The sequence below is a fragment of the Maniola jurtina genome, chromosome 3 (assembly GCF_905333055.1).
Source record: "Maniola jurtina chromosome 3, ilManJurt1.1, whole genome shotgun sequence".
Taxonomy (NCBI): domain Eukaryota; kingdom Metazoa; phylum Arthropoda; class Insecta; order Lepidoptera; family Nymphalidae; genus Maniola; species Maniola jurtina.
The window spans coordinates 301,865-322,009 of NC_060031.1; the positions used below are offsets into that span (position 1 = coordinate 301,865).

At 39.5% G+C, this 20,145-nt stretch overlaps 2 protein-coding genes and 1 long non-coding RNA gene across 3 annotated transcripts in view; 1 reads left to right on the top strand and 2 right to left on the bottom strand.

Moving 5' to 3' along the window:
* Nucleotides 1–20,145, top strand: part of LOC123881079 — a 283,317-nt gene that overhangs the window by 135,737 nt on the left and 127,435 nt on the right. Inside the window, exon 2 of the long non-coding RNA XR_006799404.1 lies at nt 6,564–6,568. This is a non-coding gene — a long non-coding RNA (uncharacterized LOC123881079). The remainder of the gene's footprint in view (nt 1–6,563; nt 6,569–20,145) is intronic.
* On the bottom strand, nt 4,953–9,669 carry LOC123881076. Its single transcript, XM_045929640.1, has 3 exons — nt 9,587–9,669; nt 5,609–5,773; nt 4,953–5,424 (listed from the first exon to the last, which is right to left on the bottom strand). Exons 2-3 carry the CDS (start codon nt 5,756–5,758, stop codon nt 5,281–5,283), a joined length of 294 nt encoding a protein of 97 aa, XP_045785596.1. The 5' UTR covers nt 5,759–5,773; nt 9,587–9,669; the 3' UTR covers nt 4,953–5,280.
* Nucleotides 14,357–20,145, bottom strand: part of LOC123881049 (probable GPI-anchored adhesin-like protein PGA55) — a 73,937-nt gene continuing 68,148 nt past the window's right edge. The window contains exons 4-6 of the mRNA XM_045929595.1: nt 19,447–19,626; nt 18,762–18,953; nt 14,357–18,458 (exon numbers count right to left, since the gene is read on the bottom strand). Of these exons, the coding sequence (XP_045785551.1) occupies nt 16,282–18,458; nt 18,762–18,953; nt 19,447–19,626 (2,549 nt within the window). The 3' untranslated portion in view covers nt 14,357–16,281. The remainder of the gene's footprint in view (nt 18,459–18,761; nt 18,954–19,446; nt 19,627–20,145) is intronic.

Sequence of the window (20,145 nt, forward strand, 5' to 3'; positions counted from 1 at the left end):
TGAGTCTCAAGCCTTAATCATGCAAATAAGGGTTATATTTATCCATTCTTATATTTTTATTGAGGTTCACTTCTGGTATTCTTATATCAGAAGTGGGATCGTAACCTAATTGCCCACTCGCTTTTGGTTCATCTGACCGACATTAGAATCGATTAATCAAAATAAAGTACTTAAACTTGATTTTTAAAGTTTCGTAGTAGTTTTGCTTTTTGTAAATTCTGTGTAAGTGTTGTTTCAATGTACGAACAATCGCATTGTGGTAAACGGAAACGTGATTCAAGTAAGAAAGTGTTATCCTTCCACTGTCACCTCCGTCGTCCGAGCTACGTTTACGGGTTGCGTGGATACCCGACAATCGCTGCTGCCCGGTACCCGCGCTAACGAGTGGTACAGGTACCAACATTGTGCGTGGCGACGAATCGACTGCTAGCCGCACATCTACCTACATCTTCGTTGATTAAAGTAAGGTCTAATTACTATTTCATTTGTAACTTTGACGCGCATATTTTCAATATCAACGTTTGGTGTGGAAAATATTCCACGGAAACGAGTGTGTGGCTTAACGAATGTTTAAATTTGTTGATTGTTGTCATAGTACTAAGGGTTATCACATACCCTCACGTTTAGGCTACTGCCATAAATAATAATTTAGTGACAGTAGATTTTTTGTCGATGTAGGTAAAACTGAAAAATTATTTCCGTTCAAACCGTGATATCCTACGGTTTTTGTGAACTAGTTTTGGTTCTTCCGCTGTCCGATGTCTATTAAGAAAATAAGAAAGAAGCCGGTAAATTAATGTGTCATTTCTATTACTGTCACCTTCCGTGAAAACCTACCTACGTTTGATAAAAATAAAATATGGCCACGTTATGTTGACTGTTTTGATAAACGTTCAGAATCAGTCAACCTTGATCCATTAATGACTAATGTAACTTTTTGTGAAGTACCAATAATGTAAATTTTTGAAAAATAATAATAATAATAATTAGACATAGCGTCTCAGAATTCAGTACCGGCGTTATGCTGTCGTTGAAGGTACCGGTGGACGTTACATGTGTTGGCAATAACAGAACGTGAATGGTTACTTTCAGTCCAAATGTAAAAATCTAATATTTAAGACGTTGCCTATTGAGTTTTTCGATATAACATTTGAAATTGATTTTAATATGGTCTTAAATCGTTATGTGAACAGGTACACCTGTCATAATAGAGACAGACGTACTTAACCGAACGAGAGTTCCTTCATTTGAACTCTGTGCTCACATTTACCTTGTTTTTCTTTGAAATTTCCGGTGCAATACTGCGCGTTCCACGTGGATGCGAGGCTTGTCACTTGCCGTAACATGTCGATAGTGCTGTGGTGCTACGCCACGCACGTTGCTGCGAAACGTACGTGGTACCTCATCGTGGCGTCTCAGTGAGATTTGCTGCCTGTCTCATGAGGCAATATGATAAGTGCTGCTAAGCGTTTGTTTATGCTGTTTGGTAAGACCATTCCAGTTTGTTTTTACTAGTGTTCATGATGTCGGTATGTGTTGTAGTATGAGGCACTTTCTTTGAATAAGTTGCGAGCACAGTAAGTAACTCTTACTCTCACATACCGACTTAGACTTGATCTTGTGAGATATGCAAGCCAGTGTATTGATACGTAGGCACATTCAATGCTTTGAGAAACGTTATAATGCCAGTTACCAATTAGACATACTTATGTTTTTAATAATGCTTCTTATACTTCATAAAAGGGAAGTGCTTATAATGTGTATACTGTATACATGTGACTTACTTTAGCCACAAAGATTTCAATCGAGTCAGTCTCATTTTAACTTAAGATTTCCGTTAGTACTTTTATTAGAATCGTATTAAATACGAATGTTCTTTTGCTCTTCATTGTTATGATCAGGACAAGCCGAGCTAAAAAAAAAAAAATTAATGACCGAGTTGTTAGCAAATAAAATATACCCACCGACGGACTGAATATGATAGGAGATGGGTCGTTCCCATGACATGTACTTGTGACAAGCGTTTAGAGATGGCCTAAGATGTTTTCAAGTAATAATACCATTTTAATGCATCGCATGGCTCTTGGATTGATTGATATTATTTTAAAGTACCTACTATGAGCCTTATTTTTACCTTATCTTAAATGTCTAGTGCATTATGCTTCACACTTGTCTATCGTTACGAAGATAAAAGTTGTGACGGTATTTAATCGTGTAGAATTAAACAATTACAATAAAAGTTAAGATTTATAGTAAGATGAACTGGCCGCCGATGGAACAGTTCAGAATAAGTCTACGTATCAGATATACAAGTAGCTCGTACATCCCTTTGTTTAATTGGTTAAATTTCTCGAAGTTCTTGTTGGATGGACCTCCAATTACTGGCCGTTGATGGGATAGTAGATTGGAGGCCACGTATTGGAATTTGGGACATGTGGACCTCCAGTTGCTGGCCGTTGATGGGATAGTAGATTGGAGGCCACGTATTGGAATACGGGACATGTGGATCTCCAGTTGCTGGCCGTTGATGGGATAGTAGATTGGAGACCACGTAGTGGAATATGGGACATGTGGACCTCCAGTTGCTTGCCGTTGATGGGATAGTAGATTGGAGGCCACGTATTGGAATACGGGACATGTGGATCTCCAGTTGCTGGCCGTTGATGGGATAGTAGATTGGAGGCCACGTATTGGAATTTGGAACATGTGGACCTCCGGTTGCTGGCCGTTGATGGGATAGTAGATTGGAGGCCACGTCTTGGTATTCGGAAAATAGCCAAATCAAATTTTCTTATTGCTGTTTTTGTTCTCAGCAACTGCACCAGACATAAACGCCATCCAGGGACGGAGGCGTGCACAGGACGGCCGTGTTATCGCACATGTTTGCCGCGCTTTTGAACGGAAGTCACGTGACATCTGTTGGTAATGTTTTTAGGAACGCAACCGTGGCGCCACCTCGAAAAACTATCTTGAAAATGGCCTGTGAGAGTTCTACTCACTTTGGTTCGGTCGATCTTAGTGTGCGGACGTATTTTATCAATCTGGTATTAATGCGCTAACTTAGTTTTGTTGAGTCTCAAGCCTTAATCATGCAAATAAGGGTTATATTTATCCATTCTTATATTTTTATTGAGGTTCACTTCTGGTATTCTTATAGTACTTCACTAAAAAGCTCAAGGCATTTCTCAAGGTTGTACATAATACTCGAGGTGACGTATTTTATTGCAACCTTGTAATTTTATGCTTTGTATGTACAGAATATAAATAATAGTATTATTTCATTTACCTAAGTGTTTTATAAATGAAATATATGTATTTATAGATTAAAACTAATTATCTCAGCAAGATTTTTCTCCCATGAGAGTACCTACCTTGATCATGATCTCATATACCTACTTTGTCACTTGTTACCAAAGCTTCCGCAAAAACGTCATTGTTCTTATTTTATCAAATACGTGAAAGTACTGGGAGCTCACCGTATCAATAATGTCCATAGAATTTGATGGTCATGGTAAGAGGTTCACCTTCAGTGATGAGGAATATGAGAGATAGTCAAAAGTTCATGATAACAATAACGAAAGAAATCGTTTGTTTTGAACAAAGATAGATCATGACAATTAGTTACTTATTCCAACTCTAAGAACTACTACCACTATAAGAACTCCTATTCATTAAATTATTTCAGTTTTTACAGCAACATTCGACTGTTATTAATAATCTCAATTTATTCGTAGTCAGTAGATGAATTAGCTATGAAGTTATTATAATGTCAAAAAAAAACAGATTCCGACGAATTGAGAATCCTCCTCCTTTTTTTTAGTCGGTTAAAAATATTCTACCACCATGCCATATCATATCGAAACCATACCATAACAATTTTTGACCAACAACAACGTTTCCCATAGAGTTCTAAAAGTACTAAAATGTTTCGAAGTAACCTATAATTGACGGATTACAGATTTACTAACTATTATGATTAGTTTCGGCTGTAACTATACAAAACCAAAATAAAATACTGAACCTTCTCGTCTACTGCCACGACTTACATAATTCCACAAGTATAGGCAATCGCAATAAAACAAGGTATTGATTTCGACCATTTATTATTAAACTCTTTATCTACAAACATATAAAAGATGTTACATTATCACATTCTCAGCTTACTGCGACACCAATAAATTAAACATTAATCAACAGGGTGGACCCACGGCCCTTACAAATCGAAACCAGTAACAGAAATTTAAGAATTTTCATATTTTTACGCATTCAGTAAAAGATTTTCTCTTAGTATTGAGTTTTTAATACTAAATAGTATTACATTTTATACATTTTATCTTCCAGATGTAATTTTCGGAAAGCGCAGCGTTGGAAAACCTCTCAATAGACGGACAGAGACATCCAACGAGTCGCAGGGAGCCGCTGGATGGCGGCGGCGCAAGACACGCGGCCTGCAGTGGACACCTATCGGTTGACGATGATGACTATATCCATTCCAAACAGCAAACCAGAGTGTTATAGATGCCAAGGAAGACCCAGAGGTCAGTGGATCGAGGGAGTGGAGAAGGATGAGGATATGAAGGTTTTGGGAGTTTGGAGCAGGAAGGAAGATGCCTCTAACTAACTCCGATAGAGAAGTGAGAAGGATAAGGATATGAGGATTTCAGGAGTTCGGAGTAGGCAGGAAGGTGCTTCTGACTATCTTCAAGTTTGCTTGACCAAGCGTAGCCGCAAAAGCATAAAAAAGTTTGTCTTTGTTTCCTTTCGACTTCCAAGTGTACAACTTTTGCTAAGATTTGGAGAAAGCTTGAACCATACCATCGGTCAACTTTTTTTTTCGTCGTACCTACTTACTAATGAACTTTTTTAATTTACAAACTAACGCTTAGCTGCAATCAGGCCTGCTGGCAAGTGATGATACAGTCTAAGATAGAGCTTAAAAGATACCTATTCACTCTTTACTTGAAGGTGCCCACATTAAAATGATAGGAAGGGAAAACTGATGCCGGAAGGGCGTTCCATATTTCGAATTAGAAACGAGGAGGCAAATCGCTTCGTACGTGTCCGTGGCATTCGTGCAGACCTTGTTCTGCTTATTTATTTCATAACATTTTAATTTTCTTGGAATTTCCATAGATATGACGATTCTTTTTCTCATGAGTTCTTCTTCTTTTCCATTCTTGATTTTTCCTTTAGCAATGTTGTATATAAACATCTGTAGGTAATGTCTCGTATTTCGGTTACTGGTATCCAACTGTGACTACCTATGTTCTACAGCGGGGCTTAGTGCTGGCCCACGTTGTCGATCTGGGATTGGAGGTTGTTGATCACTTCTGACGGTATCTGGTCACCGAGGATCTCGTAGAGGTTGATCTTTTGGTTGCCGGGGATGGACTCGTAAGCTGCAATTTCTACGCCTTCTTGTACCTGGGTGATTACAAAAATACTCATTAGTACTTTGAATACAAAATACAAAGTTGGCTTCCATTCCAGAGGAGGGCATAGGCTACTTTTTGCCCCGGAAAGTCAAGGAGTTCCTACGGGTTTTTTTTTAAAAAAACCTTACAAGAGACCTATGTCCAGCAGTGGACGTGTATTGATGATTATATACCTTGTGTATGACAGCGTCTTTGGGGATGAGGTGGGTGCTCTGGGCCTGCTTGATGGCCTCCTTGCTGTAGACGGCACCGTCGCGCTGCGGGGCCGCCGCCGCCGCCGCCACCACCGCCACCAGCACCAAGCACAGCACCACGGACCTCATTGTTTCACAAGATACCTGTGTAACGAGGCAAAAACCATGTGACATGTTAGAATACAATCGAATAGAAAGATTTTTTAATGCAAATAAACTTTTACAAAGGTAAGCTTTCGAATCATCACAAGCCATTCCAAACCAGTGCATGGTAGATCGTCGAAACAATCTACCACTGGTTCGGAAAGCCTTGCATTACGAAAAAAACTAGCAAGAAGCTCAGCAGTTGCTCTTTTCAAATGTTCAATTTACAATAATATTATGCCATTCATATCCATATTTCTATCCATACTAATATTATAAACGCGAAAGTGTGTCTACTAGCTTTTCACAGCCCACACGTTAAACCGATTTTGATGAAAAGTACAGAGATAGCTTGCACCCCGAAGACGGGCATGTGTTACTATTTGTCCCGGAAAGTCAAAGAGTTCCCACGGGATTTTGAGAAACCTAAATTCAGGTTTATAAATTCGCAGTCATCATCTGTTTTGATCAGATAGCCTGCATTCCGGACACAAATAAGTATAAATTACTTCATATCCAGGAAAATCCACATTTCCACGGGATTTCTAAACACCTACAACCACACGGATAAAGTCGCAAACATCATCTAGTTTCATCATAAAATATTACACATATTTCCACAAATCACAGATCATCAATGAACCGGAAAAATATTGCATAAAAATGTATATTTATGTAATAAGAAGTCATCTCGCATAACATAATATGTTATAATGACTTGACTCTAGTAACATCAATTTGGATAGATAGAACGCAACGAGAGCGCGACAGCTACTTGCGTAACTATGAGGAAACGTGCACACAAACTGATAAATTATTTAAATAAAGAACACCGAGAGAAAGCGCACTCACGATCCTGGCCGTGCAAGTGAATTCAAAATGTTCATTTGCCATTCTCTTATCAATATGTATAGGTTATAGACTATATAATGGGAAAGAAAGCTTCGAATGGGGTTTGTGGTAATAATAAAGCGGAACCTTGACTTCTTGAGAGGTTCCATGTTCCAAACCTGAAAGGGTGTCAACGAGAACGTATTACTAAGCCTTCACTGTCCGTCCGTCTGTCTGTCAGCGGGCTGTATCTCGTGAACCGTCATAGATAGAGAATTAAAATTTTTACAGAATGTGTATTTCCATTGCCGCTATAACAACTTTTGTATAAGTGATTATGTAAAGAGGTGATAATAAAAAACAATACCCTGTTGAGTTTGTTGTGGATTCTTCTCAAACTTGGGCGCGTTTGGAACCATCGTTTAATTATCACCACTATATCATCTTTCAAATCTAACAAACTGACTATCAAAAGGTGTACAATAGTACCTATTTTGAATAAATGATTGTGATTTTGAATAAAAAAAAATTTAGAACGGCCATCGAAAAAATAAAAAAGTGTTATTTCTTGCGATGGTACGAAACCCTTCGTGTGCTAATCCGAATCGCACTTGACTGATTTTTATTGGAATTCACTATCGAAAATGTTATATAACCGGTAATAGCCTAGTTGGTAAAGGCTTCAATTCCTATTTGGGGGTCCGCAGGGCTCGATGTAACTTTCAGAATTAATTGTTAATTAGCTAATGATAGTCTATAGATACTCTATAGGCCTAAAAACGGGTGGTAAACTGTCTCTACCTAAGTCTAACAGTATGCCTAATTGCTTACGCATAAGATATCTTTATTAAATTCATCGGGGATTGATCCCGGGCACGCACCTATAACTTGTCAGAGCTACTCGTAATAAGTATGTGCGTTTTAAACACCTGCGACCACACGCCCTACAACTCGCTATCAATTCTTTGAAAAGAGTAACCGCCGAGTTTCTTGCTGGTTATTCGGTAGGAGAGGCATTCCGCAACTGTGTAGATTCATTTGAAGATTCAAAAGTACTAGCAAAAGTTTAATGAAATGAAAAATATTTTGATTTTGTGTGAAGTCTACCAATCCTCACTGGGCCAGCGTGGTCTACTTAGGCCGCTCTTATTTTAATGAACACAAGAACACTGATTCACCTGCATAATAACTACCTTATAAAGCTAGCGGTTTAATCTATATTAAGAATCAGAACATCTGCATTTATGTAGTTTCTATAAAAAACTTAGATAAACTCTAGGTACCTACTACCTACTTATAAGTAAGAAGCCGGTTTAGAGAAATAATTCTATAAACCATGAGAGGCTATGGTTTATACAACCAGTGTACCAGTCTTGACTTTTCGGAGGCCTACATAAATTAATAAATGACTATTGAGTGGAGGACATTCTAAAAGTTTAGTACCTATCTACTTGCAAGTTGTAACTTATTGATTTAAATGTCTTATTTTTAACCCCCGACCCAAAAAGAGGCGTGTTATAAGTTTGACGTGTGTATCTGTGTATCTGTCTGTGGCATCGTAGCGCCTAAACGAGTGAACCGATTTTAATTTAGTTTTTTTCAAGTCTGTTTCCATACTTGGATAGAACTTATTCAGAGCATGATAATTATAAAACATCATTAAAGTTTGTACAGTGTTAGCTTATGCCCGCGACTTCGTCCGCGTGGAGTACATAAATTTCAAACCCCTGTTTCACCCCTTTAGGGATTGAATTTTCAAAAATCTTTTCGTAGCGGATGTCTACGTTTATAATAGCTATCCGCATGCCAAATTTCAGCAGTAGCAGTCCATTAGTTTGAGCTGTGCTTTGATGGATTAGTCAGTCAGTCAGTCAGCTTTTCCTTTTATACATACAGACATCTAGATATACCAGCCGGGCGATTCAGAACACTCGATTCGGTAAGTTATCGTTCGATAAGACGTATTTTTCAATGAAGAATACGTCTTATCGAACGGTAACTTACCGAATCGAGTGTTCTGAATCGCCCGGCAGGCTTGCTACGTTACCGGTGATTCGAGATGTTATCATTTTCCTTCGGTTACATAATAATCGACCGAGATACGAGTATATTATGTACAATATATGTATCAGATTCATATGCGAAAGTTCCACTTACATATACTTTTACATTTTATCTACATCACTTAGTTTAAATAGTAATCGTAAACAGTAAATTTTAACTTGAGTTTATAAAATAAAAAGTACATATATTCTTGGCTACACTCATATAAGCTTTAAATGGTCACTTTATGTAAACACGTATTTTAATGTTACGTCAACTATAGGAACTAATTAAAACTGAGATGATTATCAACTTTAAATGAATGTAGTCAGTCGTAATTGAAGAGCTATCTAGTTAAGAATCTTTCAAAAAGAAACTATAAAGGAAGTAATTAAAATATGTTAAGTTACTTTTATAATTACACACACACACAAATAAAATGACGTCATAAACAATTAAATCTCTGCGGATTTTCTAATTTAGTTTTTAAAAGCCCTATCTATTATCATGTAAGTTCATAAACGTAAACACAAAAAATAACTCCGAATTCCATCCTTTCCTTAAATTACTCATTTTTCAGAGGATTGATTTTTTCTTTCAAATCTTTGAGGCCGTTTCACTCTAACACTCCATAACAATTCTTTTAAATTTATAAAACAAAGATACAGATATTCATTTTTAGAATATGTCTGCAAAATTTTATTGAATTTGATTGGTTAGTATTCAAATAGGAATCAAACTCCGATTAGATATATGGAAAGCGTTCAAAATTCACTACTTATCTGTATACATTTCAAGCGTTTAACTTCTAATTTGATTTTTTTAAGTTAATCTGTCTTACAATTTAACAGATTTGGAAAATGAATAAAATAAGGATACCTACTTATCAATTATCATAATATATACAAAAACACATAAATCACAAAACAGTATAATTACCTTCTTAATGAATATCTCACGATGAACCACGGTACTCACACTAAACTATACAACTCACAGATGTTGGATGCGTAAGGAGTTACTTAGGTTACCAAGTGCGGCCCGCGCGCCATCGCCCTGCTCATATAGACACCCCCTCTTGGGCGAAGCTCCCCACGGAGCACTTTCACGTTACCGTCCCGCCCCGCGCCACCCGCCGCGGATTCCACTCCTGCGCAACTCCTCCGTGGAGCTACGAAATATAAAACTCATCATAGGATTCACTATGAGTTCTTGAAAGCATTTATATTATGATCACATAAGTATAATTGGAAGAACGATGATAGCCTATTGGTTAAGAGTCGGCCTCATATTCCAGAAGTCCGGGATTCGATTCTATACATGCACCTCGAACTTTTCGGAGATATATGCGTTTTGAGCAATTAAATATCTAGCCCAAGCACAATCGATAAGACAACTCTTTCTCGCGCCTCTTGCAACCCTTTGTTGATGCTGTGTTTATTGACCTTTCGTTGTCAAAACATACTATCGAGCACATAATCGCGTCAACGTTTATGTAGATTGTATCCTGTGCATGTATTCCTACGCATAGGTATGTGTCACGCACACAGGTATCTTTGTCTTCACTTTTTAAAATACGATTGTATGATCTGCCTATTTGAAAGAAAAGAAAGAAAAACTTTTATTTTGTAAATTGTGCCGCACATCATAACAGCTAAGAGTTGGTTATCCCAGCACTTCCTCCACTTGAGCATTATAGCCAAAACCCCTCAAGCAGAAGAAACGCTGGAATAAACTCTGTTATGTGTGGTATAACACTAAAAAAGGTTCCAACTCAGCATAATCTATTAACCACATATTCATATATTCTATCTTATCTTTTATACTATCAGTAACTTCTGGCTCCACGGAAGACCAGCGCTGTGCCTGCGTTCCCGACACAGGCGCAGCAAATGCTGAGTGGAGTCCAAGAGTATCTGGAGTTTTATATATCTTTGCTTGTGTAAGTGACATTAATTTAATCAATCTTTTAAAAATCGTCGCATGTTTAGTGGCTCTCCACCGGTTAAGGACTGAACCAATTACTTACCGCGAATGTTGTTCATCTCGAACTCGCCAAAACTGAAGCACTGATCCCAAAGCAATTTATTGATGACCATCACGTAATCAATTTACTTTAAACAGAGTGTTATAACTTTTAAGCAAATGATTATTAGTGTGTTTGAAAAAATTTCTCCTTATTTTTATTAAAATCTCACGAAAGGAAAAAATCGTGCCTCTAAGGTAGTTATGCTCTTTGGCTTTTGTAGAATAGGATAGAATAGAATAGATTTTTATTCAAATAAAACTTTACAAGTGCTTTTGAATCGTCAAGTAATTTACCACTGGTTCGGAATGCCGTTCCTACCGAGAAGAACCAGCAAGAAACTCAATCATCATCAAACTATTGTGGCCAAGGTGTGGAATATTCTTTCGAATTTAGTACCCAAATACCCAATTCGAGTAATTGTATACAATTTCTACATATGATACAAGCTCAATAACTCAGTGGCAAGGGATTGAAACCCAAACTTCCGATTTCCGATGTCATAAAACGAGATTCGGATCTACCTGGTGCTTAACTCTCATACAAAATAGTGATACAGCTACTTCGGATCGAGAGTTCTTGGACCCGAATCGGATGTTGTGTCTAAAAAGCCTTATAGGAATTAGGACCACTTCATATCCGTCTGTGTGTCCGTCCACCAAAACCCTTTTTCTCAGGAACGCATGAAGATATCAAGTTGAAATAAAGTAATATTACTCCCATAGGTTTACAGTCCCTTGGAATTGTAACAAAATCGAGCATCCAAGTCAACGCAATGAAAAAATACGTCCATTTATGCCGCATATTTCGACACTCGCAAATAAAACTTTTAGGTACTCGTAAGCATGGTATTTACTTGGTCAAAGAGTTCCCACGGGATTCCTTAAGACCCATACCAGGTACCGAGGTAGCTTGCGTCCCTGTAATTGACATAGGCAACTTTTTATCCCGAAAAATCAAACAGTACCCACGGGATTTTGAGTTCGAGTTTCAGTTTTGACTTATAACTCGTTCTCACAACATACAATAACTCCACCTACAGTAACAATTCATGTCACCAATGCTTTTACTAGAACCGGATACATTCGAGTGTGGCGCCTCGAGCCGCGTGTGACGTCACGACTCACGATTCCCAAATACTTTCATATTGTGCCCGATAGCATTCTAATGGGCAGAGCAAGTATTAGGAAACCTCTGCGCAGCGCGTTTACACACAAACACTAACCATAAAAAACCGTCCAAGTGCGAGTCGGACTCGCACACGAAGGGTTCCGTACCATCGCACAAGATATACCTACCTAAGCTGGCTAAGTGCCGTTTTGCAGACCTTTGAGAGCATTACGGATGACTATCAGGCATTGTTAAAGCCAGTGATCCATCCATCTATTTTATCAGGAATTGCTTAAAACGCACATAACTTCGGAAAATAGATGTGCGTCCCAGGCACGCACATCTATTCATCAAACCCCCGGCCTGCCCATTAGCAGGCGGACGTCTTTCCTACTAGGCTATCACGGTTATTTAGCCCGCTCCGATCCAAGTGCAAAGCCATGTAATCGGGCTAAAATATGAACCTACAGCAACAAAGTTAGAAAGGCAAAGTGCATGAGTGTCTAATTAGTGATGTTCTCGGGTGAAGGTAGGTCTGCAGCCTGTTGCAACGGCCAGTAACAGCCGGCGATTGTTTCCGCAATCGCGGTTACTTCACTCCCATACCTGCCGAGCTTTTACTGTAGCCTGTAGCTATCTAGTGCGTCTTCTTCATCTTACAACGAACCTTTTATTATAAGTTCATTATACATGCAGCGAGGCTCGTCGTATAATGATGACTGAGCATTAGACTGTGGATGACTATGACTGCGTTTGTGAGAAAATACATCGAAAATAAATGTCGAGAGTATACAACTGTAAAATAAAAATTTATAACACCTTCGACAAGTGAAGGTCACAGTAACTAGAAAAGAGGTGATAACTTTCAAACGGCTGAACCGATTTTCTTGTATTATAACTAAGAACACTCTCGATCAAGCCACCTTTGAAACAAAAAAAACTAAATTAAAATCGGTTCAATCGTTTAGGAGCTACGATGGCACAGACAGATACACAGATACAGGGATAGGTACACAGATACACACGTCAAACTTATAACACCCCTCTTTTTGGGTCGGAGGTTAGTTATTATAATATAGAAGAGCGTGATAGCGAGAAAATGCAACCAAAAACAGCAATTTTGTTAAAAATCGCAATATTGTCCATTTTGTCGAACGGGGGCTAGGGGCCCTGTGTAGCCATGGGAGCCTCGTGGCTATACATATTATACAGGGCGTTAAAAAAAAATTAAATGTGTTTGCAAAAAATTTAATTCACTAAATCACATATAGATGAGGCAGACCGTTATTAACTTGCAGAGTTCTACAATAAGGTTTTAGGTATATCTTGTACGATGGTACGGAACCCTTCGTGTGGGAATCCGACTCGCACTTGACCGATATTTGTACTGTCATCAAAAAGCGCCTGGTAATTTCCACACATCAATACCTAATACGAGTACCTACTTACTTCGAAATACCATCGTTTACAAATCTCTTTTTGTGTTTGGAAGCCAAGATTGTGAGCACGCGTGCAGAGTTAATCGTCCAAGCTAGGTCAACGCGTTTCTAGAACCTAATAGGCTACATAAGAGCGACATTGTTGCGACGTGAGGTCAAAGGTCACCTGCGTCGACAGTCACTCCGTCTGCGATTGGGTAACAGCTCCCTCATTAGACCATCATTCGCGTAGATATACGCAAGCAAGCGTCAAGATTAGGCCAATATTTCATTATTACACCATGGCGGCGCCACCAGTCGCGGCCATTGGTGTCTTTAGCTATTTGACCTGCAGGCTGCAGCTCGCTCCAGCAATGCGCGGAATTTCAATTAAGTACATGGCATAATATCGGGTATCAAATTTTGAAAAGAGCGACCGCCGAGTTTCTCGCTGGTTCTTCTCGGTAGGAAAGGCATTCTGACTATGCAGATGCCTTTGACGATTCAAAAGTACTTATTAAAGTGTAATTATTATTTAATATAATATATAATTATAATATTTTGATTTGGATTTTATCAAACGAAAATCAAGGTTTCGTCGAGCTCCCTGGCGCAGTGGTTTTAAAGCTGGGAGGTCGGGAGTTCGATTCCCGGTAAAGGCAATTTAGGACTTTATCTAAATTATCTCTGGCCTGGTCTGGTGGAAGGCTTCGGCCGTGGTTACGTAGTTACCACCCTACCAGCAAAGTCGTGCCGCCAAGCGATTATGCGTTCCGGTAAGATGACGTATAGAATGTAGAAACCCACACCTCTTCCAAGTTAGCGCGCTACCATTTTAGACTGCATCATCACTTACCACTAAGTCGTAAAGGACTAACTTGTAATGGGATACTAAAATCTCAGTAGGCCCAGAGTAAGGAAGTTGGCGGTGTTGCAACACATGCCTCGGGGAGTACCTAAAGTCGTCACCCGTCTGCTCTCTCTCCGATCGTTTCGGATTTCCCTCCCATCGGGATATGAGAGTGAAGAGTAGAGTGCACCTGTTTTTGCACACACTTGTATACTATAATATTTCCCGCGCAGTTGTCTTATCTCTATGTAGATCGGCTAAGTAGGGTTAAAGGATTTAGGTTTCAGGAAATAAGAAACAAACAATTTTCAGTCTAATTTGTTTTATTTGTAAAAAAACAATACTTTTAAATAAAACATAAATGAGCACATGCGCTTATTGCCCGGGAAAAGATAAGGTCTTCCGGAGCAAGAAGGAGCATCCAGGATCTCAACTTAGTGAAGCGGAGCGAACCGAACCTGGCCTGACCGAACTGAAGCCACGACGGAAATACTGGAGGTAATTAGTACGATACCAAAAACGAACACAGGTGATGGTACTGATGATTACTGATAAGTGATAAGAAACCACAAAAAAACCTGTACATTTAAAAAGTCCGCAATGTATTGCAAATAAAACGTCTGACGCTAGAGGTCAACGAACGTTGCGTTGGTCAATCCGCGTCGTAGGCGGGGCACTGATCCCGAGCAAATCCCGATTGATGACGTGCAAATGTCACACGCTATACATTGCGGATTTGAAAAATAATAAATCACTAAAACGTTTAAGTGTAGGGCAAATGGTTATTAGTATCGTATTTAGGTAGTATTATAATAGCGCTAAGTTTTTGCTAACGTTCCAATTACACCCTGTATAGCTAACACAATATAGAGGAGTTAAGAAAATGTCCATAAAATATTTGCATGCTTTACACTCTTACAACATATTTGAGCCTTTCAGGAATAAAAAGCTTTCCTTCAAAATTTCCTTTCATCTCGATATAATATCATAAAAAGTGCAGTAAATAAAGGCTATGTGCAATCACATGTATACTAATTGAACTAAGACTATTCATAAGGTTGAATATTTTATATCAAATTCGTTTTGTACCAACCTACTTTGTTACATTCGTTCGAAGGGCCAAACGGTCCCGCGTCAGAGTCGACTAAGGATATGATCTCACTTCATCCTAAAGGAACTAGGTCTTTGCGGAGTGATCGTCACCACTATAGTTATGGTACGAGATCCCAGTGCTGCCAGACGTTATTTGTTTCCTAAGAAATAAAATGTGTGGGATAGAGTAGTGTTAGCATGTGCTTTTAACGTACGCATATTTGCTATCTTGTGTTGACGACTCATTTATAGGTATCAGCTGCTAAAGGTACGCTAAAAAATAATACAGCTTTTCTTAAAGTCAGCGGTGCTTTTTATGTATATTATCTGAGTATCACAATAAGTATAAAAATTACGACTCAGATTATAAGTATGATCAAATATGTTATTTTTTTTGCGAGCTCTAAGGCGTCTGGCGAGACAAGGAAGTAGCTGGCAGTACTGAATATTAATTTTATTACTAATAATATTCTGTAAAAATACATACATAAAAATCAGCACTCAGCGTTTACTGTCGTACCTTTAGCAGCTGATACCTGTAATTTGGCCATATCAGCACCAGCTTGCATTTATACGTACGTTAAAAGTATACACTAAAACTATTCTCTCCCACAGATTCTTTTTCTCATAAAGTAAGTACGGTCTGGCGGTCCTGAGATCTTGCTCTATTACGAGCGGCTAGTGGAAATGGCAACGTGGCGTTCGAGAAGGCGCCGCTCGCCTCGTCACAGGATGACTAGCTTAGTTGCTTACTTATCAATCGTTCTACTCACGTTACTGTCACTAAAATAAATTACTTATTCTAACACGAAAAGCTAGTACTTCTTTAGTCGCATTGCGGTCGAGCGACTCGCACTCGACATCGTCCCGCGATACGCTATCATCTAGAATGTTATAAATAATTTGTCCAGCTAATACAATTAATAAATTCAACCGATCGTCTGGCGTCTACTTACATTATAAATATGAATCCGACCGCGTTACGCTGCAGGGATACCAATTGACAATTAAATTAACTGACAGGGTCTTCGTAATCGATAAACCTAATAGTCTCTACGTAACTTATAGTTTCAAGAACGAAACTTTATAACTACAAATGCTGAAGCTGAGGTTCCGTCGACAGTCGCTCGCGCGAGCCTCACTGAGTGGTGTTCGGCAACTCTGTTGTATCTTCTTTCATTTTATCCTCAGTGTTTGAATTGGTTGCACTGACGTCTGAAACACTGGTGGCTTCGTTGAAAGAGCTGGCATTGCTTTCAGAAGCTACCTCTGTTGACGTAGCGACATCTTCACTGGAAGAGTCCTCAGATATTGGTTTCTCATTGCTCTTTTTCATTACAACTTTAGTTGGCCGCCTATTGATTGTTGGCACGTAAGATTTTGTTATTATTTCAAAGTCTTTTCTGTCTGTCGATACTGTCTTATTTTCCGGTGTATCATCTGAAACGTTGTCGATTATGGGCGTTTTTGTCGTCGGTTCGACCTTGTCGTATGGCGGAGGTGAATCGGTGATGGTATCGGAGTCCTCCTCGATCTCTACTACTTTCTGTTTCATCATAGGAACCGCTACTTTATTCTTCAATGGTACTTCAGTGATAGAATTCAAGTTCCAGTTTTTGTTTTTACTTTTATAACCAACGTTGACTGGAATTAATTCCTCAGAGTCAGAGATAGTAGTCGGGTTCGAATTTTGACGTTCGGTATTAGGCCCTGTTGTATGATCGCTGATGGATGCGACATCGCCTACTAAGTTTATTAGATCTGTTAAAACATTATTGTTTCTAGCCCGAGGAGGCTCAACTATAGCTGAGCTTTTATCAGTGTCTGATGAAACTTTAATCAACTCGACGTCTTCTGTCGTGCTTTCTTGAGAATCGAAAGATGTCAGTATAAATTCCGTGGTCTCTCCGTTTTCAAACGACTGGTTATCTATTTCAGATAGTGTAACTTTAGATTCAGTGTTATCCTTATCACCTCCAAATGGTGATATAGAAGTTGATTCCTCCAAGGAATCTGGTGTAGAAACAGTAATTTTATCCTTATTATCTTTGTCTGAAGTTTCACGTGGGTTTTGATCACTAGTTTCAATAGGTATAGAGCTGAATTCAGTCCTTGATATTATTTCTGTAGATTTAGACAAAGTGCTAGTCATTTGATCGGGTTCATCTATTGATTGTATATTTTCCGATGTTTTTGGTACGGGTTCAGAAGTCGTTGAAACATTATAGTTGGATTCAGAAATATTTTCTTCAATATTTAACTGGCTTTCGTTATTTAAATATTTAGGTGCTATATCAGTATCGGTCATCTCTGTTGGAGACGATTCATCACTGACAGTTCCTGTTGTAACTGCACTTTCAGTAACGTCGAACACGTCACCTGTGACGTCATCGGCGATTAGTGAAGGAGCATTTAAAATGTCTGTCGGGATCACTGATCTCATGTTCAACATAGAGTTTTCTCTTGAAGTTGAAGATGGTTGTACGGTGCTGACAGAATCCTTTAAAGTACTAGTCTCGGAAGACATCTCTTGTAAATTATTTTTTGTAAACAAGACCGCTTCTGAAATATAACCAACTGTCGATCCACTAGTTTCCTTAAAAATTGGTTCCTCCGTAGAAATTGGCACACTCGATACACTTATGACCTCATGGTCTATTGGCACATGTTCACTATCCACATTTTGATCAGAAATTGTTTCCTCCTCATGATTGCCTATAACTAAAAATAAATCATCAGGAATCGGTGGAAACGCAGGATTATGATCCAAATCCTCTTCTTCAAGTATTGGAGCTTTAGTGGTCAAGGGCTCCGGGTGTACGGCAACAGAGGGACCTCCCATCATTGGAATAATGCTAGGAATTTTAGGTTCGAAAATAATTTCTGAATCTTGTTGAGTAGAAAGACTTATTTTGGATGGAGACGGATCATCGTTTCTTTTAATTTCAGCAGATTTCTCGTTAGATGTTGTGGACAATTCTGGTGAAAGTGATGACACGTCTTTAGTATCGGATTTCTCGATACTTTCATTTGACTCGACGCTCGAAGGACTCTTTTCAGATGTGGCCTCTCTCGTAATAAGTGGTGATTTTGATGAGGAATATTCAGCGACTTCCATGCTAGGGGACGGCAATATTTCCTTTATCTTAACATTGGTTATAACAGGGATTTCGGAGACGGGCGTAATCTCTTTGATGGTAATCTTTGATTCTGGCATCACCGGTTCAGCAGGCTGCACAGGCGCATCGCTCGCTTCGACATCAGCCACTGATGGATTCGGCATTGATGGAGTCATGCTGGGCAATGATGTCACACCTGAAACACGTTGCAATGTTAAAACATTTGTATTCAAATTAGATTATTATGAACAGGTCACGTATTTTGACCAAAATAATCGTGTAAAAGTATGATTTATGATCATTATATAAACATTAAACATCCATTGCCATTAGCATGTGGTGCTCTTTGGGAAAGTCCTATGTTTAGCAGTGGATGTTTGCAGGCCCATTAGTCACAATGATGCCATATTATGGATCCATAATATGGCATCATATTATATGCACGGGTCCATAGGGTCTACCAGCTTCACCCCGTTGCCGTAGATGATGATGACGTTACCTCTGACGGGACAGTTGTCGTACTCGGGGCAGCAGCGGCCCGGCACCAGACGCGGGCGGCAGTCGTCACGCACGAAGCACGCGATGCGGCGGCACACCACCTCGCCGCCCTGGCAGTAGCACACGCGGCACGGGTCCATAGGGTCCACCAGCTTCTCCCCGTTGCCGTAGATGCGACCTTCTTGTTCGCATTCTGGAATATGACAACAGAAAACTTTAATGAAACAGATGATAGGGTAGAGGGTATAAGACAGCTATTTTAATTCAGTGTAAGTGCATGTTGGTTCATCATTCATCTATTTATGATGACGAGATATGTTCGCTAACTATGGGCCTCATAATAAAGCTCAGAGACACTCAGCGGGGGCGATGGGGAGAGCTACGTGATCATAATATCACAAATGAGGAAGTCTGGTAGGAAAACCAGAATAACCGACATAGCCGAACGGGTTGCGAAGCTGAAATGGCAATGGGCAGAGCACAAAGTTTAAAAAACTGAAAGACGATGGGGTCCCAAGGTGCTGGAATGGCGATCTCACACCGCAAAGCACATCGTTTGGAAGACCCTGTCCGACCCGGTTGACCCGGTGGAAATATCGAACGAGTCGCAGGGAGCACTGGACGGCAGTGGCACGAGACAGTGACGTGGGAAGTTTCTGCAAGAAAGATTGATGATGATGACTCACCACATTGGTACGTGGGGCAGCAGTGGTCGGGCCGGTGCACCGCCTTGCAGCCCGGCCGCGGCTCGCAGCGCTGCTTGGCGCACTGCACCTCGCCGTGCGCGCAGCTGCACTTCTCGCACGGGCCGCTCCCCGGGAACTCGTCCCCTGGCATGTACACCACGTCGCCTAGAGCGCAGCTTCCTGGAAAAATATACCAAAATATTAGTGAACTGGACCGAAATAGCTCAACGAATTAGCAAGCCAAAGTAGCAGGCCATATCTGTCACAGAACCAATGGCCACTGGGCCAGACATGTTCAGCAATGAAGATCGCGTACCAGCAAAAGCTGTGTGTTTTTGACCAGTCATCGCGAAAACATTTTCTTGGGACAAACAGGTTGACAAGGTTTGGTTACTCATCTTGTTATTAGGTAAAAATTACCTATTAAGTACCTACAAGTTTTTTTATATACAAGATATAATTTTTTAACTAACGGAAATTTAACACTATTATTATAACTACTACCTAAACACAATCCAATACTAATAACCATTTGCCTAATTTTTTAGTTTTAGTTATTTAGTATTTTTCAAACCGATAATGTATAGCGTACAAAACTAGTGGTCGATGTCCCGCCTACAACGTGACATTGACCCCACGGCACCTATTTACGCAACCTTCGTTGATCTCTACCGTCAGTCAGATGTTATATCTGCAATA

Coding starts and splice junctions, on each gene's coding strand:
- LOC123881076 (XM_045929640.1), bottom strand. CDS start 5,758: ATGAGGTCCGTGGTGCTGTGCTTGGTGCTGGTGGCGGTGGTGGCGGCG. Junction 5,425..5,608: donor AAGACGCTGTCATACACAAG/GTATATAATCAT, acceptor GTAATCACCCAG/GTACAAGAAGGCGTAGAAAT.